We start from the raw sequence: 23,462 nt of genomic DNA, 5'->3' as shown, positions 1-23,462 counted from the left end.
TTTTTACAAACATGCAGCTTTTCACTTCACAAGTCATTAACTGATGGACTGGAGTGCTGTGGATTACTTGTGGATTTTTGTGATGTTTTTATCAGCTGTTTGGACTCTTGGACTGGTCTGACTTGTAACCCGAACGTCGCGGGTTCGAGTCTCAGGTCCGGCAGGGATTGTCGGTGGGTGGAGTGAATATACAGCGCTCTCTTCCCCCTCAATACCACGACTGAGGTGAGACCTGTGTGTTTGTTCACTACTCACTACTGTGTGTGTGCACCTGGATGGGTTAAATGCAGAGCACAAATTCTGAGTATGGGTCACCATACTTGGCCACATGTCACTTCAATTCACTTTATTCTGACGGCACCCATTCACTGCAAAGGATCCATTGGTGAGCAAATTCATGAAAAACATGTATTTAGTATAATATGTTGGAAGTTTTTTTTATATATTTTTTATTTAACAGTTTTTCAGAAAATACAAAACAGAACAAAATCCCACAAACTGTACGCCTATACAAATAGTATGCTATACGTGAACTAACCATACAAAGGAAAATAAAAAAAACAAACAAAAAAAAAAACACCCGAACACACACCAGGTACTGTGAAAAATACACACCTTAAACATACTTAATCAGACTTAAACAAAATATTAAAAATAGAGTGGAATAATCAAAAATCAATGTTATCTATGTTACATATGTTGGAAGTTTTGACTTGTGTTTGTTTCAACATATTTTTCAGTTTAATAAAATAATGTGCGTGTAAACAAAACCGCCTCTTGCAGGAGGTCCAGTCAGTTGCGGCTCATCTAATAGAGTTCGTCTGATGTTCTGCCATCTCTCTGTGTTCCCATTACAGCCTCTAATGCTCTGTTTCGATTTTTTGGCTTAGATCTTTCACTTCTTCACATCTACGATCAGCGTGATCCCACCCGCCCTAAAATGACCTGCTCATGATTTCCAAAACTCTACCGTCACGTGCATTTCTGCAAAAACAAGAGAAGTTTAGGTAATCGCAGATTGCAAAACTAATTTGCCTAAACTGTGTTTCGTTCCCTAGAGTTTTGCTTCAACTGAAGTGTTTTCCCAAGTATCAATGAAATCTCTCGACTCCCGCTGACTTCCTTTGCTGCTGCTTTCATCTCTTTTCTTTTACTTTGTTCCAGCATATAGGTGCTCCGGCTGTGAACGATGAAGTAACTTGTGATGTTGCAGAAATGCGTGAATGTTAATGCAACGGTTCATACTGAGGTCACATGGTGAATTGGATGTGCATCGGATTCAGGATCCCCAAGTGGCCCGAATCTGGTATGAAAAGATGCAAAATAACCAAAAACATTCTGGGAGAAACTCCCAGCATGTAGCATCAACGTGGCCTAATTTGCTGAGTTTATAAGATTTCATTTCAAGCCCAGAAAATTTTTGTTTTAGTCCCTTAAAGGAATAGTTCACTTACAAATTAGCATTTACTGAAAATGTACTCACTCTCAGGCCAACCAAGATGTAGATGAGTTTGTTTCTTCATCAGATTTGGAGAAATGTAGCATTCCATCAGTTGCTCAGCAATGGATCTTCTGCAGTGAATGGGTGCCGTCAGAATGAGAGTCCAAACAGCTGATAAAAACATCACAATAATCCACAAGTAATCCACAGCACTCCAGTCCATCAGTTAACGTCTTGAGAAGACAAAAGCTGAAACAAATCCATCATTAAGGCTTTTTTTTTAAACTAAAATACGGGTCCATAATCCATAATAACGCTTCCTCCAGTTAAAAAGTTGTTTCGTTTGAATCAGGAGAGAATTCTGCACAGATCAAGCACAATTTACAAGCCAAAACAGCTCTAAAGAAATATATGGATGGATTTTGATAAGAGAGACAATAGGATATGGACTTTTTTTTTACTGGATGAATCGTTATTATGGATTATGGGCTCGTATTTTAACAACAGTTTAAAGTTAAAAACGATGGATTTGTTTGAGCTTTTGTCTTCTCCAGATGTTAACTGATGGACTGGAGTGCTGTGGATTACTTGTGGATTATTGTGATGTTTTTATCAGCTGTTTGGACTCTTATTCTGACGGCACCCATTCACTGCAGAAGATCCATTGCTGAGCAACTGATGGAATGCTACATTTCTCCAAATCTGATGAAGAAACAAACTCATCTACATCTTGGATAAACTGAAGGTGAACTAATCATTTTTCAAGGTCATTTTTGGGTGAACTAATTAATTGATTTTGGGTGCTATTAATTGATAACAAGGTGTCTGCTGTGTAGTTAACTTCAGCAAATGAAGCGACAGGTACTTTTCGTACAGTACACGCAAATGAATTTGCATAACATATCAGCAGTGTGTTTGCCTCGAACGCTCCTGTGGGTTATGAAGGGAATGAAACAATGTCTTCTTCAAAGCAGTCACACATTAAAGACATCAAGTCTGAAACTTGTGCTTCAAAACTGGCAGCATGTTCTCTTCTATTCTAGTTGATTTGTAGCAGGGACGATATAAAATTTAAATTCATATGAACGCTGTGAATAGAATGGAAATAGAATGGAGACGTGTGATAGATGCTGTACATTAGAAAATGTTTGTTTGACAAACATTGCAGCACAGACGATAAGACCACCTTCTGCTAAACTGCAGGACTCTGCGATTGATTTTTAGGGATATGTTTTGATTTTGATTTTTTTTTTAAAGAATGTATGGATTAAAGTGCAGAATGTTAATTGGCAATCACAGATATCTTCAAAACAGAAAATAAAAAGAGACTCGGCTATAAAGTTAGAAGTAAACTCTATTAGGGTTATTAGAAAATGAAACCCCCCCCAAAAACAAGTTGTGTGTATGTATGCGTTTATATATATATACACAGTGGGTACGGAAAGTATTCAGACCCCCTTAAATTTTTCACTCTTTGTTATATTGCAGCCATTTGCTAAAATCATTATACTGTATATATATATATATATATATATATATATATACACACACACACACATATCATTGTCATTTAGTTTAACTTGACGTACTAATTTAACTAAAAGTAAAAATGAATGAAAACTTATATAGTCATAGTTTCAAAAATAACTAATATAAATACAAAAAATACAAATAAATTACTAAAACTTTAAATGAAATTAAAATTAAAATGGAAAATAAAAAATGTATTTTTTATTTTATTTTTCGCTTTGCAAGCAAAAGTTTGACGAGAACACACTTTGCTAACATTATAAGCGGACCTTATGGGGAAAAATAAAATGAAATGCCCCCTTTAAATTCTGTGAGATGCTCCTGTGAAAAACTCACCTGTGTTTGGCTCGAGGGCATCAGATGCATTTATCTGTGATAAACTGCACATTTCTTAGCGCTGCAATTTTAGACAGCAGTTTTAAATGGAGACCTTTAGGAAACACACAGCACTCATTCATTCTGAGACAAAAGAACAAATATATGAATGCGTGGCCTTTACCTAAATCAATTTGTATGCACAACATACTAGATCGACAAACACATAGTGGTGTGTGAAAGCAGGGCTGGGCAAAATTCATAATTTAAAGTTTGGCTCTTTTTCAATGCGTGAGTTCATTAAATTAGTCACTCAGGATTTTGAACTGGAATTTGAATGACAGGAAATCAGTGAAACAACAACAGAACATAATTACACCATTCATCTTTTTAATTTATTTTTTGTTTAAATAATAATTTTAATTTGGACTAATTATGCCTATTCATTCCCTTAAATGTAGAAAACATTTTTTTTCCTGGCTAGATTTAGTATTTATCCACACTATCCAATAGTGCCAAAATAATGAACAGCTATCAAAACAGATTGAAATTGTACTTTAAATGTCACCACATTGTTTTCAGATTTATAAACATCCATAATCTGCTGTATTTAATATTTTTTAATAATAATATATTTAACTATATATAATATGTTTTATGTATTAATTAATTGTAAATTAATTTGTATTTGTATTTTTTTTTATCTTGAAAATGTATTGTCAGTATTATTGATATTTTTCATTCCATTTGTATTCTACTTCCTCAAATTCAAATTTCACATCCTGTTTGCAAACTGATGATCTGAATTGTAATGTATTAGTGATTGTCAGTTCTTTTGTGCCATGCACACACACACACACACAAACACACACACACAGACACACAGACAGACAGACAGACAGACAGAGAGGTATAAAGGCAGCTCATGGCCGAACATCAACCTTTTGTTTTGTGCAGTTTTTCTTAAAGCAGAGTTGTATCTGGTGTTGTCAGGAGTGTCAGACACAGACTGAGCATGTTCTCAATCCCAGCAGGCACTGGGGCTCTGGAAGGCAGCACAGGTTACCAGTAGTTTCAGTTTAGTGTCTAATGATCCCTGAAACTCAGAAACCATAGAGGACCTTGATCTGCTCCGGCTCAAGGCCATCCAGCACACCACACCAGCCCGAGACACAAAAAATAAATAAACAAAATATACAGACAGAAAGAATTGTTATTTTTCATTATTTTATAAAAGATATTTTGATTTGTTGTTGTTATGGTATTCATGTTATGTCATTTCACACACACACACACACACACACACACACCAAATTATACTTTTCTATCAGTATTCATGATGTATTTACAATAAACTCCATATAGTGTCTCACTGCATTATATATATATACATTATATTATATTATATCATTACAAATATTTTTATTATATATAATATTATACATATATATATCAAATTCAATAATTTGATATTTATCTGTAATAATAAACTATATATATATATATATATATATATAGTTATACTTTTCTCTCAATATTTAAGATCCATTTATAATAAACTCAATATAGTGTCTCACTTCATTAATTTTTACTCGTTTTGCTTAATTTTGTGTTTTTCAGGACAAACACCGCTCTGTGACCATAAAACTACAAGGAGAACAAGCAAAAGGTACAAAATCACTTCATTTTTCCTTTTTTCCTTCACATCATATTAATGCCAATTGCTTGTTTTGTCATGATAACTGTTCATCTTTTGATCTTTGATCATAAGTAGCACAATTTCCCAGGAATGACCTGAAAATATCTACGTGAATACTTTATTTTCCTGCTTTACTAGTTTCAAAGAGAGACCTACTTTAATGATCGTCAGAGGGAGGAGAAACCCATATGAGACGGATTCAAAAAACTCTCAGCAAATAAATCAAACTGGAACAGGTCTATTTAGTCTCAAACACAATAATACCTGTGGTTCACAGAAGGTTCTGCTACAGGTTTTATGCAGTAAAAGTGAAGTGTTTTTAATCATCCATAAGCTTATTTCCCTATCATAACTCTGCATGATTATATAGTTAGTTGTCAGTTTAGGTCACGACCTGCTGGTTGAGAACCACTGACTTACATAATAATTCTAGTTCGCAAAAACAATATTATGTCTTGCCTTGCACTTAACGAAAGGCCTCTCGCTCTTTAATTAAAGGTAATGATGTTGTCTGTGACTCTAATGGAGGATGATGGATATGATGCCCTGCCGTTTGATGAACTATGCGTCATATATAATTTCTAATAATTGCACAAATGATGTCACATGCCTGAGGTCACTTCTCTTGATAATAGACATAAAAGGACATCGTTTCCATAGATAATGCATGAGATTTGGCTGTTTATAGTCCAAAAATGAGATTTTTGGAGCTTCTTTCTTCTCCCTGCAAGCCACAAAATTGTGATCCTCGATCAAAATTGGTGGTTGAACACAAACCGACCCCTGCTGACGCTGAAAATAACAGTATTTGGAGAAGCCGAGGTCCGTCCCACCACTGCTGGATTCGAGAAGAAGCACTCAACACGCTTCTGGCCAAAACGGGCCCTGATAGATAATAGACAATGCCAGGGCTGGAGGAGAGGAAAGATTCAGTGACCGAAGAAAATGTGGAGAGAAAAAAACAGTAATAAGTTTCTGCGCTCGCCGCGTTTCGCCAGCCTTAACCTCGAGGGGACGACGCAAACTGCATGTAGAAATGGAGAGAGGGGGAAAATATGTCCTATAACCAAGGATATGAAAGAGGGAACATCATTTAGACCATATTCAAGTAGCAAAACTACTTGTTTACCCTCATTGCCGTGAGACATCGCGACTGAAAACAGATCCATTTTCCAGGAAATCGCTGGGAAATTGCAGGACCGCTGTGTTAGATCATATCGCCGGATACCTGCGTCTAGTTTTCACCGCCATCATCTCCCAAAAAAAGCATCACAGGCTTGTAGATTATGATGTTTACTGCAGCTCATGTGGGCAGATTGCTGGACTGTGCTTGTTTCAACAGGAAAGTCATGGGAATGAGAGTTTTCTAGGAATAAATTCAAGAAAAAAAAATAAAAAAACAGACTTAGAAAAATAATTCAATAATTTATGGCACCAAAAAAATAAAATAAATAAATAAAATCTTCAAAACTCATTTTTTGGAGGCCATAAATATACAAAAGTGCTAAGTGCAAACACAAAAGATAAAAGGCAAGGATGAAACACTTTTATACATTACACACCTGGTCTTAGATATTTTACTGTACTACTTCTAAAAGAGTTCACCTTTATTCTTCAAATACATGTACTAATACTGAAGTCAATTAAAAAGATATAGCAAGTTGTATACTTCATATAATAATTATATACATATAATTATAAAAATAAATCAAAATAAACATACAAAAATATGCATGGAAGAAATATACATTCCAAATATAAAACCTTAAAATCCTAAAAATTATTAAATATTTATATACACAGATTTACTAAAGACATTTTAAAGAATGCTTAAATACCATATAAATATAAAATTCAAAGTTCATATGTGACCCTGGAGCACAAAACCAATCTTAAGTCGCTGGGGTATATTTGTAGCAATAGCCAAAAAAACATTGTATGTGTCAAAATGATCCATTTTTCTTTTATGCCAAAAATCATCAGGATATTAAGTAAAGATCATGTTCCATGAAGATATTTTGTAAATTTCCTACTGTAAATATATTAAAACTTAATTTCTGATTAGTAATATGCATTGCTAAGAACTTAATTTGGACAACTTTAAAGGTGATTTTCTCAATATTTAGATTTTTTTTTGTACCCTCATGTTACAGATTTTCAAATAGTCGTATCTCGGCCAAATATTGTCCTAACAAACCACACATCAATGGAAAGCTTATTTATTCTTAGTTATGTATAAATCTCAATTTTTCATCAGACATCAGAGTACTGTAAAAAATGCAAATGTGTTGTTAAATTATCGAAATATTAACTTCAAGTAAATATTTTAGGTCAAATGTCAGGTCTGATTTGACCTCCTGAGGTGGATGAACATTAAATTCAGATGTTTCAGTATCTCCTTTCACTGACATTTTCTGAAAAAGAAAACCAACTTTTTTTGTGAGAGTTTCGAGCTCTGTTTTGTACTCTGTGCGTGGAAAGTGCCAGCTGTCGTCAACAGGATTTGCATTCCTTAAAAAAGTGGTTTCCGCTGAGTGTTTTCACTTGTGCTGTTCTTAAGGTGAAATTGCTTTCCTGGCACGTCCTGCCCACCATCTTCACCCACCTACAATAGCTAATGTTTTTTGTTTTTTCTCTCTGGGCAATTATTTCCCCCACACCCACTTATATTAATATATGCGTGTGTTTTTGATACTGGAGAATACAGTTTTGATGCTGATTTCTTGATTAGACTGTGCACAAGTCGAATCTGCACCAAATTGTATTTCAAATGTGCATTTCACAATGCAAATTTGCAAAGCTTAGTTCACGCCAGTATTTCCAAACATGCACCGTTATTTTTATTTTATTTTTTTATTGCTGATAGTGAGCTCCACTAAATAATAATGCCAGAAATACATTTTAGTATTATTGAAAAAGACTTTGAGAGTTTGATATGTGGGTGTTGCACACAAACATGGAGGTAGATAAATGCAAGCTTGCATTTATTGCATTTCAGTTTTAAAATAAAAATATAGATTAACAAAATTCAACTAAATGAAAAATTAGATGTTGCCTTGGCAACCAACAGAAATAAGAATGCGTATAAAATAAAAAGTTAAATTAAGTACTAAAATTACTACAACTATACATTTATTTAAAAAAATAAATAAATAAAAGGAAATTGCAACTAAAAAAAAATCTATAGATAGATGTATATGAGTTTAGCGTGCATGGGATAAAAACCGTTAACTTTGCCTTTTTATTTTTTTTTTATCTAACAAGACTTGAGATAAAAAGTCGCAATTAACTTTTGGAAAAATTAGATTCAAGCTTCAGTAACAAGCTTATATAACATAATTAGCTTAATAATATAATTACCAACATTTAAACAACGATTAAAATAATAATAATAACAACAATAATAATAAATACAAATATTTTAGAATTTGAAAAAAAAAATGTACACATTGAAGAAATAACATTTTAGGTGGACTGTTCTTTTTTATATTTATTTATTTATTTGATTTATTTATTTATTTTTTCTTTTTGTTAGAATTGCCAGCAAACTGTCGAAGACACAAGACAGTGTTATTTCATAGTGCGTGTAGAGATTGCGGTCTAATTAGTGGAGCGCGAGGGGAAAACGTGAAGGTAGTAATTAGGCTTTGATGCTAAATTGTTGATGCAGCTTTCCCTGAAAATGTGAAGTTTATTCCCCGGTGTGACCCTCAACCTGACACGTGTGGAATAACAACAAAACTGCCTCGCATGTGCATGCAAAGGTGTCTCCCGCCTCCTTAGGGTAAGTGTTTTGTCATGTTGCATTCGGCTCGGCTCATCAGAGCAAGGGCGCTGCGACTTTTATTCCCCATCCAGTGACCCTCCTTTTGTTTCTCTGCCCCCGTTGTGTTTCAGAAGCACTTCTGCCAAGGTGCTCATGTGAAATGAATGTTTATCAGCAAGACTGTTTAAGCGATGGTGACCAGTGATTTCTACAGGAGATGCACTGTTGGATGCGAGCTTGGACCGATGCCCGGACGCTCTTTACCACCCTGTATGTGTGATCGCATTAGGAAACCGAAAACAAGACACTGAAAGCCCATCATGCAGTGCTCGCAGCAGCCATCTAAGCTTGATAAAGAAATGCCGCCTGCTCGGGGTACCTGGTAATGGGCAGTAAAGGCTGACTGGTCAGACATCATGTGATGGCCTATTATTAAATGTTTGCGTCATGAAGAACTGTGAATTGCTCTGTTGCAGTGGGTGGCTTTTTTATGCTTTAGGTCCATTGTAGCCCTTAAAGTCTGGACTGTTAAAAGAGCATTTTGTCTTGATAAGAGTGGGCTTTTTGTTAAATTTAATTTCAGTTCAAAGAAAAAAAAAAAACTGTGCTTTTGCTCTATTTGGAGCTTGACATACTGGCTATCATGAACTGTCATTGCACGGAAAAGAACAGTGCAGAGATCCTAATGCCATTTACACCAAGGACGATAACTATAAAGATAATGTTTTGAAGAAACTGTATGTAGTTTTGTATAGGCTATTTTTCCAACTTTTATTGCAGTTTAGTGAGTGGAATTCACTGTCGTTAATATATAACTGTCATAATTATAGTGCATAGCTGTACACGTGCATTTGTTGCTGCTGTAAAGTGATGGAAGCTTTTCGAAGCTCTGAATCAATTGAGTCAATTGTTACGTAAAACGTTTCTAAGCATTCAAAAGACCACAGGTCAAGATCAAACAAGGTCAAGAAGCAATTATTGTTGTTATTTTTGTATTATATATATATCAAAATTAACCTAAATAATAAAAGCCATCTAGCAGCGAATCAGAATTTTGAAATGTTTTCAAACCCAGGTTCGACGTAACGAAGCCTCATTTGCTGAATTCACGTGACTTGGCGAGTTCGATACAAGCTCTAAACCACTAATTCGAAACATATGATTCATAAATGTTTCGAAGCTTCACGAAGCAGTTTTGCGAAAGCACCGATCATTACCGCCCTTTTCGTGGAATTTTATACCCACGCACCAAACTTACTCTCAGAAAGGACTTTTGGAAAGAAATAGAAGATATTCGCCGTATTAGAAGTCAATGTACCATCAAAATGATTTTGAAACTGATACATTGACTTTAAAGAGCGCGCAAGAATTCGAAAACCGCAGCGCGCACTTTGAATAAATAAAACGTTATCGTCCCTCACATATCGTTATCACATTTCCGGGTTTCTCAGCAGCGGAAGTCGTCATAGTTGGGTAAACTTTGAGAGCAGTGAATGGGAGAGTACTACAAATATATATTTTTTTGCATTCCCATCAAGTGTTTTCACAATTTTCAATCAAAGGAAAAGGTTTGAGAGAGACTGATAACGGCAGTCAGAAGAGGGAACGATGTCAATTTATTTTTTGTAATTTGATGCAAAGGTGATATAATACAAAGTATAGTGTTATAAATGTACATACATTTAAAAAAAAAATCTAAATATAAAAAACTTGAGGATTTACGTTGCTGATGGCCGTTGAAACGCGTCATCACAGTCTTGTGAAAAGGGTCTGTTGTTGTTGTTTTTGTTTTTAATAGATAATTAAATTATATGTCTTTATTTAATTTCTGAACTATTTCTCTGCAGATCAGTAATCTGACTAATCACAAATGAACGATGCACAAATTAATCTTAGAGTTAGAAGAGCTTAAAGATGCTCCAATAATTTGAGCACTAAAGCTGTGCTGCTAATTTCCTTTTTATTGGCACTCTGCATTAAACTGTAGTGCTTAATTACTCATTTCTAGTAATCGGCCTGAACCCGAGGCTGCTGACTTTAACAGTACAGTGCAAACAATAATTAGGTCAATGGCACATTAATTTGGCCAGTGAGCATTGAAAGGGAAGTCTCCTAAATATGTCCTCTGGCAGTGAGTCTAGTTCTCAGTGCATTTTACAAATGCATGCAAGAAATCAATACTATTATTAAGAGAAACAAGATAAATGCTGTTGGATTTAAGAGAGTTCATATTTAGGCTGATAGCAACACAAAGATAAATGAATATGCACTTAAGATACTTGCTACAGTTTTGCATTTGTTTGTTTCTTGTGCTCAACAAATTTCTTTTGAAATTGTTTAGTTTTCAATAATATGCATATATTAAACATGCTGCCATTGTGTTAGTCATTAAATTCATGCAGGCCCATTTGCATAGTTTTGTTGTTCATATGTTGTATTTGCAGTAGCCAAAATTAATGCATTAATATTAGGTTATGTAAAAATGAAAATTTTAGTGTCATTAACATGTATTAGTAGTATTTTGAATTCCTTTTTATATTTTGTTTTCAATTTAATTTTAGTTAACGTTTTAGTAATTTTGTGTTTTTGTCATTTTTGTTAGTTTTTTTTTAATGTCTATATTGTTTTTATTCATTTTTTTTTTATTTCAGTTTTAGTTTTAGTTATTTCATGAAGAAATAAAAGGAGAAATGTTGCCTTGGCATCTAGCTGAGTGTTTTTTTATTTTATTTTTTTATTTCAGGTGACAAAAATTGTTTTGTTGTTCTAGTTTTAGTTAACTATAATAACCCTGCTCTATGGAATTAGTGTCTAACGACATTAAACAATTCTATATTTGAATCATCATATATTTTGATATGTTGGTATTTGCTGTATATTTCAGCCAAAAGCCAATGCACAAAAGTAAATTATATGTGCTACGAAGATATTTTTACATGAAAATCGGGAGCCTGAGTGAATTTCGAACAGATTCATTGAAATTTGAATTCATTCGCGGAAATGAATCAAAGTTACCAACTCAAACGCTTTTGCTACTCAAATCAAGTTTAAATCAGAGATGCTGATAAAACTCCATGAAAGTGAAGAGTTCTTGTCATGAAGCCGTGTTTTGGAATCTTGACCAAATGAAAATGACAATGCACCTATACGATGTTGCTTTACGCATCATAAATATGCAGTGAATATTTCGACATATCGCCCAGCCCTAGTTGAGTGTGTAGAGTTCAGTCAGTGATGGGTTAAATGAGCTCGAGCTGAAGGGCTCATCATAACTGAGGCAGCAGAAGGAAACGCGCTCAACATTTGCGCTCCGATCCTCCAGCGCGACGCGTCTCTTTCCCACTCCCAGGAATAAGCACATCACTCCGATCGCTTCAGCTCTGTGTGGATGTGTCTTTAACACCGAGAGCCTCAGATTCAGATTCGCAGAGAGCCGCTGGTCTCCGTCGGGTCCATTTGGATGCTGGACCCCTGAGCCGCGTCCTTCCCACTAGGCTGAGCACGATGCCCGGCCATCACTGGATATAAATGACAGATCCAAGTGTGTGTGACTTCAGTGCACCGAACCAGAGGCTGCATGGGAGATGAACGCAGCCGCCAAACATCAGCCTGATCTGCTAGAGAGACCCGCCAGCCTCCTGGTGCCAACATGGGTAAGACAAGCAGATCCAACTCAACTTCATGTGCTGACGGATCACAGCAGGCGCACAACACATGAGCTACTTTTTGGCTAGTGTATATGCAGGGGAAATGTCATATAAATGGGCTGTCATAGATGGGTTTAGATTACTAGAGTAACTTGCTTAACTAACTTTGCTATGGATGAGATCACTGAGGTGCTGTGAAATACACGTTTCGAGAACTGATGACTAATCGGTATGAATGATATAGATAAGATTATATGCAGTATTTTTATTTTAAAGGTTCCTATTTAAAAGGCAGAAGCTGAAGAATCATTGCATTTGTTGAATATTAGTGCTGTTTTATTGACTTTGAGTGCACTTTTTGTCATTTATGCATTTGAAAAGATGGTTAGTTGCAGATCTTTTTATATTATTATACTCAGTTGCATTGCACATAAAATGTGATTAATTATTGACATGATTTGAAAGGATAACTAGCTTCTTGCGGCTTTAAAGGGTTTATTTTAGGTTATTTTTAGGCAGCTTGGTTTTATTATCTTTTGAGTTCACCTTTTTTGTCATATGCGGTGTGCATTTTAAAAAGGTGCTTTGCAGATGTGAGGTCAGCCAATTATTTTGTATGTGGGTGACACGGTCATCATTTCCGAGCACTTGGGTTTACAGTATATTTGGGCTTTTAGACATTTTTTGGTTTATACATTATAGTTATGGAATATATTGACATTTTTGCACTTAAAATAAGCTGCAAAGTCAGAGCAGAACCAGAGCATGATGATTAGGTTTTGAATGTAAATGATGGTTTGTGCGTGAAAGAGGGTCAGATAATGAGCTATTAATGTGAAATAAATGGGAAATAGTGCAAAAATAAATCTATTATTATTATTATTTATTGATTTTTTTGCAACAGCATTGGTGATTAAGAAAACAACAATAAAACCATGCAGGAAATGTTGCATAATTGACAGAACAAATCTTAGTAGATTTGAGGTGACAGTGTAATCTCAAGGCAAAATTAGTTTTTTGTGCTATTGTTCCCATTTGCTGTATTCCTCTTTGTGGAGATAATGATGTGTGACAGTGTGGAGTAGCTTCATTCGCACTATTCTTGAGGTGTTTGGAGATGTCCTCTCAAAGGATTTCTCGGCGAATGCACTGAAACTGCTGTTAGAGATTGCTGCTTGCTTGCTTTATTTGTTTTAACACGTTCTGTCCCATTTCTGGTGCCCGTTTGTGGTTTTTCTTAATTGGTAAATGGAGTCTTGCCAGTGGCACCAGTATGTCTTTATCAGATTGGAGGGTTTGAAGGGTTTCCTGAGGTATCGATAAATGCTGGCTCACTGCTTTTGGATTTGAAAAGAACTTGCCGTTTTTGCCCAAAAACAGAACCTCTGGGAAACCTTCAAGAGACTGGATGTCTGCAAAGAAATCAATAATAATTTTTCATTTTTCCCCATGAATTTGTTCCTGAGCTGCATCCACACTCTTAAAAATAAAGGTGCTTCACGATGCCATAGAAGAACCTTTTTGCCCAAATGGTTCCATAAAGAACCTTTAACATCCGAAGAACCTTTCTGTTTCACAAAAGGTTCTTTGTGGTGAAAGAAGGTTCTTCAGATTATAAAAAGGTAAGAAAGAGATGGTTCTTTAAAGAACCTTTGACAGAATGGTTCTTTGTGGAACCAAAAATGGTTCTTCTATAGCATCGCTTGAAGAACCTTTTGAAGCACCTTTATTTTTAAGAGTGCAGTTACTGAAATTGTTGTATTGATACCTGCTCAGAGAACATACAGTTATTAAGAGATCAGAGTATTGTCATTTCATTGAGAAACACAGCGTATAGCAGTTATTCTCGTTTTGTTTTTGTATTCCAGAGGAGTGCAGATGTGATTTGTGTGCTTCACCTTTGATCTGATTTTCTGCTGATCTTTCAGATGAACTGTGGACGTGTGATTGTCATGAATGCAGTTGAGTGAGTGAATGAGGGTTGCCAGGTCTGCATGACAAAGACTCGCTTAAAACTCAAACTATACCACTTAGAGTCTGTATTATGCATTTCAGCTTTCTTTCTTCTGCAGAGCTAGATAGCAATATCAAACATGTACCAAAAACCATCAAGTTCATTGTGAGAAAACAAAACCCAACAGCATCATCATTGCTGGAAGTCTTGTAATATTTAGGGAGCTTTAGAGGGTTGCTTGGATGATGTAAATGCATACAGTACTGTGCTGTTTTTTTTTTCATTTTCCTGCAGATTCACATGCCTATAGAATAGAAATGATGTAAGTGTAATTATTTCAAACAAAGTTTTTTTTACTGAATACTGAAAAATACTCATATAGGCCTATGCATATTTTTACTTTTATTTTACCTATAATAGGTGGTATAAGTAATAGAGTGCTTTGTCTAACCACCAAACCTTGCAAAATATATGCAATTTTTTGTTTATATTTACTTATATAATATACAATATAATGTCAAACCCTCAAACCTTGCAATATGTATGCATCTTTTTATTTATTTATATAATATGTGGTACAAGTAATAGCATGTCAAACCATTAAACCTTGCAAAATGTATGCATATTATGCTAATACAGCATGCATGCATATTCTTTGCTTATATTTATTTGTTATTTGTCAAAATTGTTTGTCAGTGCATGAAAACTTGCAATTTGTCAGCATATTTTTACTTATAAAACATGCAATATAATGTCAAACCATCAAATCTTGCAAAATGCATTTATATTTTTACTTATATAATATGCAGCATAATTAGTATGCATTGTCAAACCATCAAACTTTGCAAAACGTACACATATTTCTACTAATATTACATAATATATAATACACTTTAAGTATGCGTTGTCAAACCTTGCCATGCAGAATGCAAATTTTTACTTGTATTTACTTACATAATATGCAATATAAATAATAGTATTGTTTGTCAAAAAATAATTATGTATGCATATTTTTAAGGTTATTTATGTATATAATATGCAATTTTAGTAATAGTATGCTTTTTCAAAACCATCAAATTGTGCTCTAAAAACAATTTAAAATGAGGACAAATCCATGGACAAGCTGCAGACTTGGCAACTCTGCAAGCAATGTTGTGTATAAACTGTGTATTGATTTATTTATTTCATCTCTGTGTCAGAATGAATGAAGATCATTTACATTATGTTATTAGTCTTGCAGCAGATGTACATTTCAGATTAACTTGCATAACCGCCACCAGAACAAATGATGTGTCTTACATGTGTACTTGTGCAGATTGGCTGTGTAAATCTGCCATGGAATCTAACCAGCTCTTATTTATATTTGTGAGATTTGATTCAGATCCAGCTCACACGCGTGTGTAACACTGCTGGAAAGTTATTGTGTGCTTGTCTTTGGGATTTGGAGACTCTGCTAAATGCGCCCTACGGAGACTGTGATTGGCACATGAATGTTATAACCTTAAAAAGTCACAAATCTTTTATTCATGTACTGCAGGACAGGACTCAACGTTTTTAGCTGCTAGTTGGAGCTGTATTTCTAACGGGTTTAGTGGTGGGAAAGCGATGGTTTACAGTCAACCAGCAGGCCTTTACTGGTATTCATAAACCTGGTAAGAAAATTTTGACTTTTTAAAGAAAATAAGAGCAGTTTGTCTGTGCAAAACTTGCTGCCGTGCACTAATGTGTTGTGGGAGTATTGCAACAGTAAGGGTTGTTAGCAAGGGTAGTTAGTTGCTATGTGGTTGCTAGGGTGTTTTGTGTTGTTACTGACTGACTCTCCTGTGATCTACTGGTTTGCAGATATGATTTGGGAAAAAATGGTGCATCTGATCACTTAGTAAAGCAACAGCACATGATTTGAGGAATCGGTAGGACGAATTAGGCATGAAAGTTTAACCCTATAAAGTCTACTGTGTCATATTTGATATGCAAGGCCTCTAAATGATCAACATGATCTTAACTTTGCTGAAAAACCTGTTGCACTCAGGTTTTTCAGCATGCCTTCTGTCATCTGATTGACTTTTTTATCCAGTAAAAGCTCTTTTAGTCTAATTTTTAGTACAAACATACACCTTCATCTGGTGCTTCACATGTGTTTTTGCGGTCAAATCTTGACTGATTTTTATCAAGTAAGCGTCAGAATAACTGCAGTAATATCTCCAGATGAACTCTTACTGGACTGAAGCAGCTAAGCTTTACTTGATTCTCCATCAATCATGTTTTAGAGTCTCAAATCTGATCCTCAGGATCTTTTGAGGAGCGTTTGTTTCCAGAAGCTTTACTTTCACTGTTCCTCAGCGGAGGAATGATCTTCACAAGCCTCCAGAACATCTCACATCTTCTGAGGAGCTTTTATTTCTTTATCTCTCAATCAGCATTGGATTGCATTGCATTATATGTTTGAATCATTAAACTAAGCTTTTCTATGGAAGCCCGTTTCCGCCACTGAATAAAAAATAAAAAAAGGTTATTGCGACTTATCTCACAATTCTGACTTTTTTTCTCGCAATTGCGAGTTTATATCTCGCAATTCTGACTTTATAACATGCAATTGTGAGATATAAAGTCAGAATTGCGTGATATAAAGTCGCAATTGCGAGTTAAAGTACAATTTTGAGGGCTGGAAAAAGACTGATATGTTCTCAGAATTGTGAGTTTATATCACGCAATTCTGAGAAAAAAAGTCAGAATTGTGAGATAAGTCGCAATAACCTTTTTTTATTTTTTTATTCAGTGGCGGAAACGGGCTTCCATAAAAAAAGTCTGTCAACGAGGGAAGAAAAAATAAACTTAATTCAAAAGGAAAACAATATATATTTTCTGACCTCAATGGCAGATATGTTTTCACGTTTTAAGCAAAAAAAAAAAGTATCTGCTATACTGTCTTAAAGATCTCATTGATTTACATTACAAGCATCAGAATTTCATCATGTTTTGATCACGTATAAATATCAGCATCTGCACCAAATTGCATATTTTTGCTTGGTTTGAGTCTCCGAATAAAATTGAGCTGTTTTTCATCGATATTTTCACTATATCATATTATATGAGCCATAAATCCTGATGTATCAAATATGATTCTCAACAAAAAACAATGTAAACTTCTAAATAGTTCAATAGAAAAAGATATTTCTGACCATTATTGCATATGTCAGGCTTTACAGGGTTAGAGGTTTCATCACATCAGTGCCTTCACAAGCACTACTAATAATTGCATTATGAACATAATGAATCTGATGCACAGCGTTTGGCCATTTTCAGCTCCGCTGCAACACAAATCTATTGCGATTCGTCCCTGCAGGGCCACGGTGATTTACTTCCAGCGTGATGTGACAGATTGTAATGGAGTCACAGCCGGGCAATTAGTCAACCTTAATATAAAACTGCATGTGAGCTGTTGGGTGTCGTCTTTATCTGTGAATCGCCACTGCAGCGTTTAATATCCCTCTCTCTCGTCATAATACGTGCTCAGCTCTTAAACGACCGTCTATTAGTCTCCAAACACTCTATTAATACTGTCCCGATGTGTTTACTCAGCCTGTAAAAAGACGGCTGCTTCTTTGTCACTGAGCCCAGCCTTGCCTTTTCATTTCCATTTTGATTCATGACAGGTATGAATTTTAATGAGCTCCATTTCACATTTGGAAACTTACCTCACCTAAATGTTACTTCCTAATGCCGAGTTTGATGATTGCAATGTTTTTAGAGAAAATGAGGGTGCCGGGAGCGCTGAGTGTGAGATAATCAAGGATGCGTGTTTTATTAATAGGGTTTCATTAGTTGGTTATTGATGCAGAATTGGTCAAATTAAATATTGTAATGTAATATTGAGTTTGCGTGCTGGAAGCGGCTTTGACCTTTACTGATAAGACTTGGCGTGCTGAAGCATCGGGTGATCAGAGTGATGTTTTCCCTCACTGTGTGGGCAGCGAGGATTTCCACACCAACACAAAGGGTTCGAGTTCAAAGACAAAGCCTTTATTCCCAGGGGTGGAAAAAGTACTGAGATTTTATGCTTGAGTTGAAGTGGATGCTGTCGATTTTGCTTTATTAAAAATCTAACTGTGTGGCCACATACTTAAGTTCAAAAGTTTGGGTCTCCTATTTTATTTCTTTATTTTTAAATACATTTGTTTTATTCAGCAAGGATACATTTTACTTTAAAGGTGCTGTATGTAGGATTGACACCGAGTGGTTGAACTAGGTATCGCAGTCCAAATTAAAAATATTGGAGAGGGTTTTTTTTCACCCGGTCCCTCCTCCTCAGGCTTGACGCACACGCAGGTTGCCAGATTGACGACGCCAACAGGAACTAGCGCGTTTTCCGCTAACTGGCAACCAGGGGTGCTGAAATACAATTGGGTAAACTGGCAGTGGGCGGGTTTCACAAACCAAAACAGAGACCGACATTCCGACAGGGAACACACATTTTCAAAGGAGAATAACTGACTGTAGCATTGTTTTTCAGATAAACAAGTATGTTAACTTAGCATGTTTCTTAAATATCTGCATACATATTATGGTATTTTTATGCTTTAGTAGAGTCAAAAACTTACATACAGCACCTTTCTATATATAATAAAATATTATATAAAAATAAAACCAATTATATAAGTGAATATAAAATAAAAAATTATATAAAATTATTTATATAATTCTATATAATTCTATAAGTCTACGTAATATTTAAATTATATAATTATATTACATTTTATAACATAAAATTAGAGACAAATAATAAATGCAATAACAACAAAACTTGTGTAAACTTGATTCATAAATTAACAAAAACTATAGTATGTAGTTAAAAACTATAATCTAATATATATAGTGCATTGTATATCAATAATACTAAAATAACAATTTTCAACATTGATAATAAGAAATATCAGCATATTAGAATGATTTCTGAAGGATCATGTGACCCTGAAGACTGGAGTAATGATGCTGACAATTCTGCTTTGCATCACAGGAATACATTACTTAATACGCAGTGTTTCCCGACAACTGGCAATCCGGGGTGACGAAATACAATTGGGTAAACTGGCAGTGGGCAGGTTTCACAAACCAAAACAGAAGCCTGTCGGTACATTCCGGCCCGGAACACACATTTTCAAAGGAGAATAACTGACTGTAGCATTGTTTTTCAGATAAACAAGTATGTTAACTTAGCATGTTTCTTAAATATCTGCATACATATTATGGTATTTTTATGCTTTAGTAGAGTCAAAAACTTACATACAGCACCTTTAAGGATGCATTAAAGGTTTTTACATTGTTCAAAAAAGATTTTTATTTCAGATAATTGCTGTTCTTTTCTGAACAATATTATCGATTATGAAAAATAAAAAATAACTTTCAACATTGAAAATAATAAGAAATGCAGCAAATCATATTAGAATGATGTTGTTTGGTTCGGTTTGGTTTAGTTATATATATATATATTTTTTTTTTCATCACTACTGAAATAAAATAAACATTAACAGAAATAAAATAAAATAAAATATAATAAACTTTAAACATAAACTTTATTTGAAATAGTTTAAGTCAGCATTTCTCATATTCGTACTAAAATAACTAAAACTAAATAAATTAGTAACTAAAAATTAATAGCTACCTAAATAATAACTAAAAACTAAAACTTATATATAATCAATAATACTAAAATAACAATTTTCAACATTGATAATAAGAAATATCAGCATATTAGAATGATTTCTGAAGGATCATGTGACCCTGAAGACTGGAGTAATGATGCTGACAATTCTGCTTCACATCACAGGAATAAACGACATTTTACAATATATTCACATAGAACACACAGCTACTTTAAATTGTGAAAATATTTCACAATATTACAGTTTTTACTGCATTTTTAATTCAATAAAAGCAGCCTTGGTGAGCATAAAACACTTAAGAAAATCCGAGCATATTTAAAAGTAAATGTTTTGCATCTTTTTGAAATGGATTGAGTAGACTTGTAGTCTAATTGTAGACTCGAGTCCATCGTCATCTGCATCTTTTAATTAAAGCCCTTTGCTTTAGGTCAGTTACTGTGTTGTGCTGACTGATGAGATGTCTCTTCACAAGGACGAGTGACCATAGTTGTGTCTAAATGCGCTGAAATGGATGTCATTGGCTGTATGAGTGTAATTTGATGGGCTTTGTAAGCTCTGTTTAATGGACAAAAAGATGAAAGAAATCATGATGACCTGCAAAAACTGTGCTTTGTACTTTGGAGGCCTAAATGGAATTGTAGGGAATAAAAAGCATAATTTTTGACTTAGAAATGTAGCTGAGTAAAAGGACAGGGATTCAGTTTGAATAGTACTTGAGTAAAGTAAAATATCCTCTGAATAATTGACATAGTCGACAGATGATTTTATATAAAGTGACTTTTTACACAGTGCATGAGATTTGAGCTACAACCTTGCCGTTGCTGCCACTATACATGTAGAAAATAGTCAACAATAAGTGAGTCTGTCCAAACTTTCGACTAGTAATGCATGCATGATTTTTAGTTCAGTGATCAGTATGCAGTAGTTAACCTTGTGAAGTCTGACATATGACATCTTTTTAAAACAGAACAGTTTATTGAACCTTTAGATAAAATGTAAAAGAATCTAAAAAAAAACAACTTTGCATATATGTTTTTGTTGAGTATCATATTTGATATTTTGATAGGCTTTTATGGCTCATATAGACATAAAATAATCAAAATATCAGTGGTCACTCTATATCCCCAATAATATGTCTTAGTAAGACGAGATTGAAATGATTCAAACATATAATGCAATGCAATCCAATGCTGATTGAGAGCTGAAGAAATAAAGGCTCCTCAGAAGATGTGAGATGTTCTGGAGGCTTGTGAAGATCATTCCTCCGCTGAGGAACAATGAAAGTAAAGCTTCTGGAAACAAACGCTCCTCAAAAGATCCTGATGATCAGATTTGAGACTCTAAAAAATGATTGATGGAGAATCAAGTAAAGCTGAGCTGCTTCAGTCCAGTAAGCGTTCATCTGGAAATATTACTACAGTTATTCTGATGTTTACTTGATAAAAATCAGTCAAGATTTGACAGCAGTTTGTACAGTTAGACTAAAAGAGCTTTTACTTGATAAAGCGACAGGTTGAGATTTAAATGATCCAAACATATAATGCAATGCAATCCAGTGATGATTGAGAGATGAACAAATAAACGCTCCTCAAAAGATCCTGATGATCAGATTTGAGACTCTAAAAAATGATTGATGGAGAATCAAGTAAAGCTGAGCTGCTTCAGTCCAGTAAGCGTTCATCTGGAAATATTACTACAGTTATTCTGATGTTTACTTGATAAAAATCAGTCAAGATTTGACAGCAGTTTGTACAGTTAGACTAAAAGAGCTTTTACTTGATAAAGCGACAGGTTTAACAATACAATTTTGATCATGTTGATCATTTAGAGGCCTTGCATGTCAAATATGATACAACAGGCTTATAGAGTTAAACCCAGTTAACAAAAATGTTTTTCAGAACATTCAAAAGTAACATTCCCATAATGTTTGCAAAATAATAAAATGTAACATTTCAATTAATGTTGTACCATTCACATGTTTTCTTTTAAAGGGGTCATATGATGCGATTTCAAGTTTTCCTTTCTCTTTGGAGTGTTACAAGCTGTTCGTGAATAGATAAGATCCCTGAAGTTGCAAATGCATTTCATTACACCAAATACACAAAATAATGTTCTTTTTAGCAACATCATATGACCCCTTTAAACATTTAAAAAACGGAATGTTTTGAACAGTCAGAAACATTCAGAAATAATGTTCTCAGAACGTTAGCAGAACATGTTTTTGTTAGTGAATGTGTTCCCTCTGCTCTGCTGTAGTTCATGTTTAGAAGAGTAAATAATGATTATGGATCACTCGGCTTTACTCTTCTGCTCTGATTCCACCTGCTTGAACGATTTCTGGCTGAGATGCGGTAACTACTGTCTACAGCGATGTGTGTGAGCTTCCCTGCCGAGAGCGTCTGGTGAGAATGCATTGAATTTATTACAGCCCGCGGCTTCACGCTGGCCATCAGGGTAATTTGATTGATCCGTGCGTCGTCCTCCCTGACACTTTCTACGCTGATTATCAGAATGGCTGCACGTCTTTGATATCTGAACACTCAGGACACACACGGCCCGTTCAGTTGTTCTGGCGTTTTCCCTTTCAAATGCATTCATGATTGCATAAGGTACAGACTTTAAATCCTCATGCAAAAGCATCTATATTGACTATTACTGCCGTCCTCAAGGAGAAAGGCTATCCGTGGCGTTCCAGCCCTGCAGTGGTGCCACATTATCGGCTGTGATCTGATCTCCAGACAGCAGTTGACCTTCATTCTTCTTCTAAACCTGTTTCACACAATCTACTCCATGCCTTCTGTCTCTGATTGATAGTTTAGAGTTTGTATTAAGTCAAAGGTCTTTTAGTGTAATTGTACAAACATCCAGCTTCAGCTGGTGCTTCACGTGTCTTTCTGCTGTCAAATCTTGACTGATTTTGATAAAGTAAAGGTCAGAATAACTGCAGTAATATCTACAGATGAACACTTACTGGACTGAAGCAGCTCAGCTTTACTTGCTTCTCCATCAATCATGTTTTAGAGTCTCAAATCTGATCCTCAGGATCTTTTGAGGAGCGTTTGTTTCCAGAAGCTTTACTTTCACTGTTCCTCAACGCAGGGGCGGATCTAGCGGAGGGGCAACTGCATTATCACAGAATAAAATATAAATGTAAGCAGTGTTTCATGAGCTACTTTTCAGCCGCGGCGATGACAGAGTAACGCAAAATAATGGCAAAAACACGTCTTTTAATAAACGGTGCATGCTGGTTGCACGCGCACGCAGACGCCAGTGTAGTCGGCTTCATTAACAAATGACTCTTATGAACCAGATCTTTTTTGAGTCAAAACCACAAACTAACTAATTGTTTTTACATTTGTTCGTGAATCAGATAATTACTGCATTTCAGGTAACTCAGAAGTCCTCTGAGAAATCTAATCCCGTCCGGATATGTCTGAGATTCATCGCGTA

General features: G+C 35.0%; 1 protein-coding gene and 1 long non-coding RNA gene across 2 annotated transcripts in view; both read left to right on the top strand.

Annotated features, from left to right (window-relative positions):
* Positions 1-10,374, top strand: part of LOC107663158 (uncharacterized) — a 16,152-nt gene extending 5,778 nt beyond the window's left edge. The window contains exons 2-5 of the long non-coding RNA XR_001631295.1: positions 891-1,007; positions 1,165-1,306; positions 4,907-4,955; positions 8,883-10,374. This is a non-coding gene — a long non-coding RNA (uncharacterized LOC107663158). The remainder of the gene's footprint in view (positions 1-890; positions 1,008-1,164; positions 1,307-4,906; positions 4,956-8,882) is intronic.
* Positions 10,375-12,065: 1,691 nt separating this feature from the next.
* Positions 12,066-23,462, top strand: part of LOC107663169 (gamma-2-syntrophin-like) — an 81,671-nt gene continuing 70,274 nt past the window's right edge. The window contains exon 1 of the mRNA XM_016453343.1: positions 12,066-12,404. Coding sequence (XP_016308829.1) covers positions 12,336-12,404 — 69 coding nt within the window. The 5' untranslated portion in view covers positions 12,066-12,335. The remainder of the gene's footprint in view (positions 12,405-23,462) is intronic.

The sequence above is a fragment of the Sinocyclocheilus anshuiensis genome, unplaced genomic scaffold, assembly GCF_001515605.1.
Source record: "Sinocyclocheilus anshuiensis isolate Anshui unplaced genomic scaffold, SAMN03320099.WGS_v1.1 scaffold767, whole genome shotgun sequence".
Taxonomy (NCBI): domain Eukaryota; kingdom Metazoa; phylum Chordata; class Actinopteri; order Cypriniformes; family Cyprinidae; genus Sinocyclocheilus; species Sinocyclocheilus anshuiensis.
The sequence above is the reverse complement of the archived record's forward strand: the minus strand, read 5'-3'. Positions and strand labels throughout refer to the sequence as shown.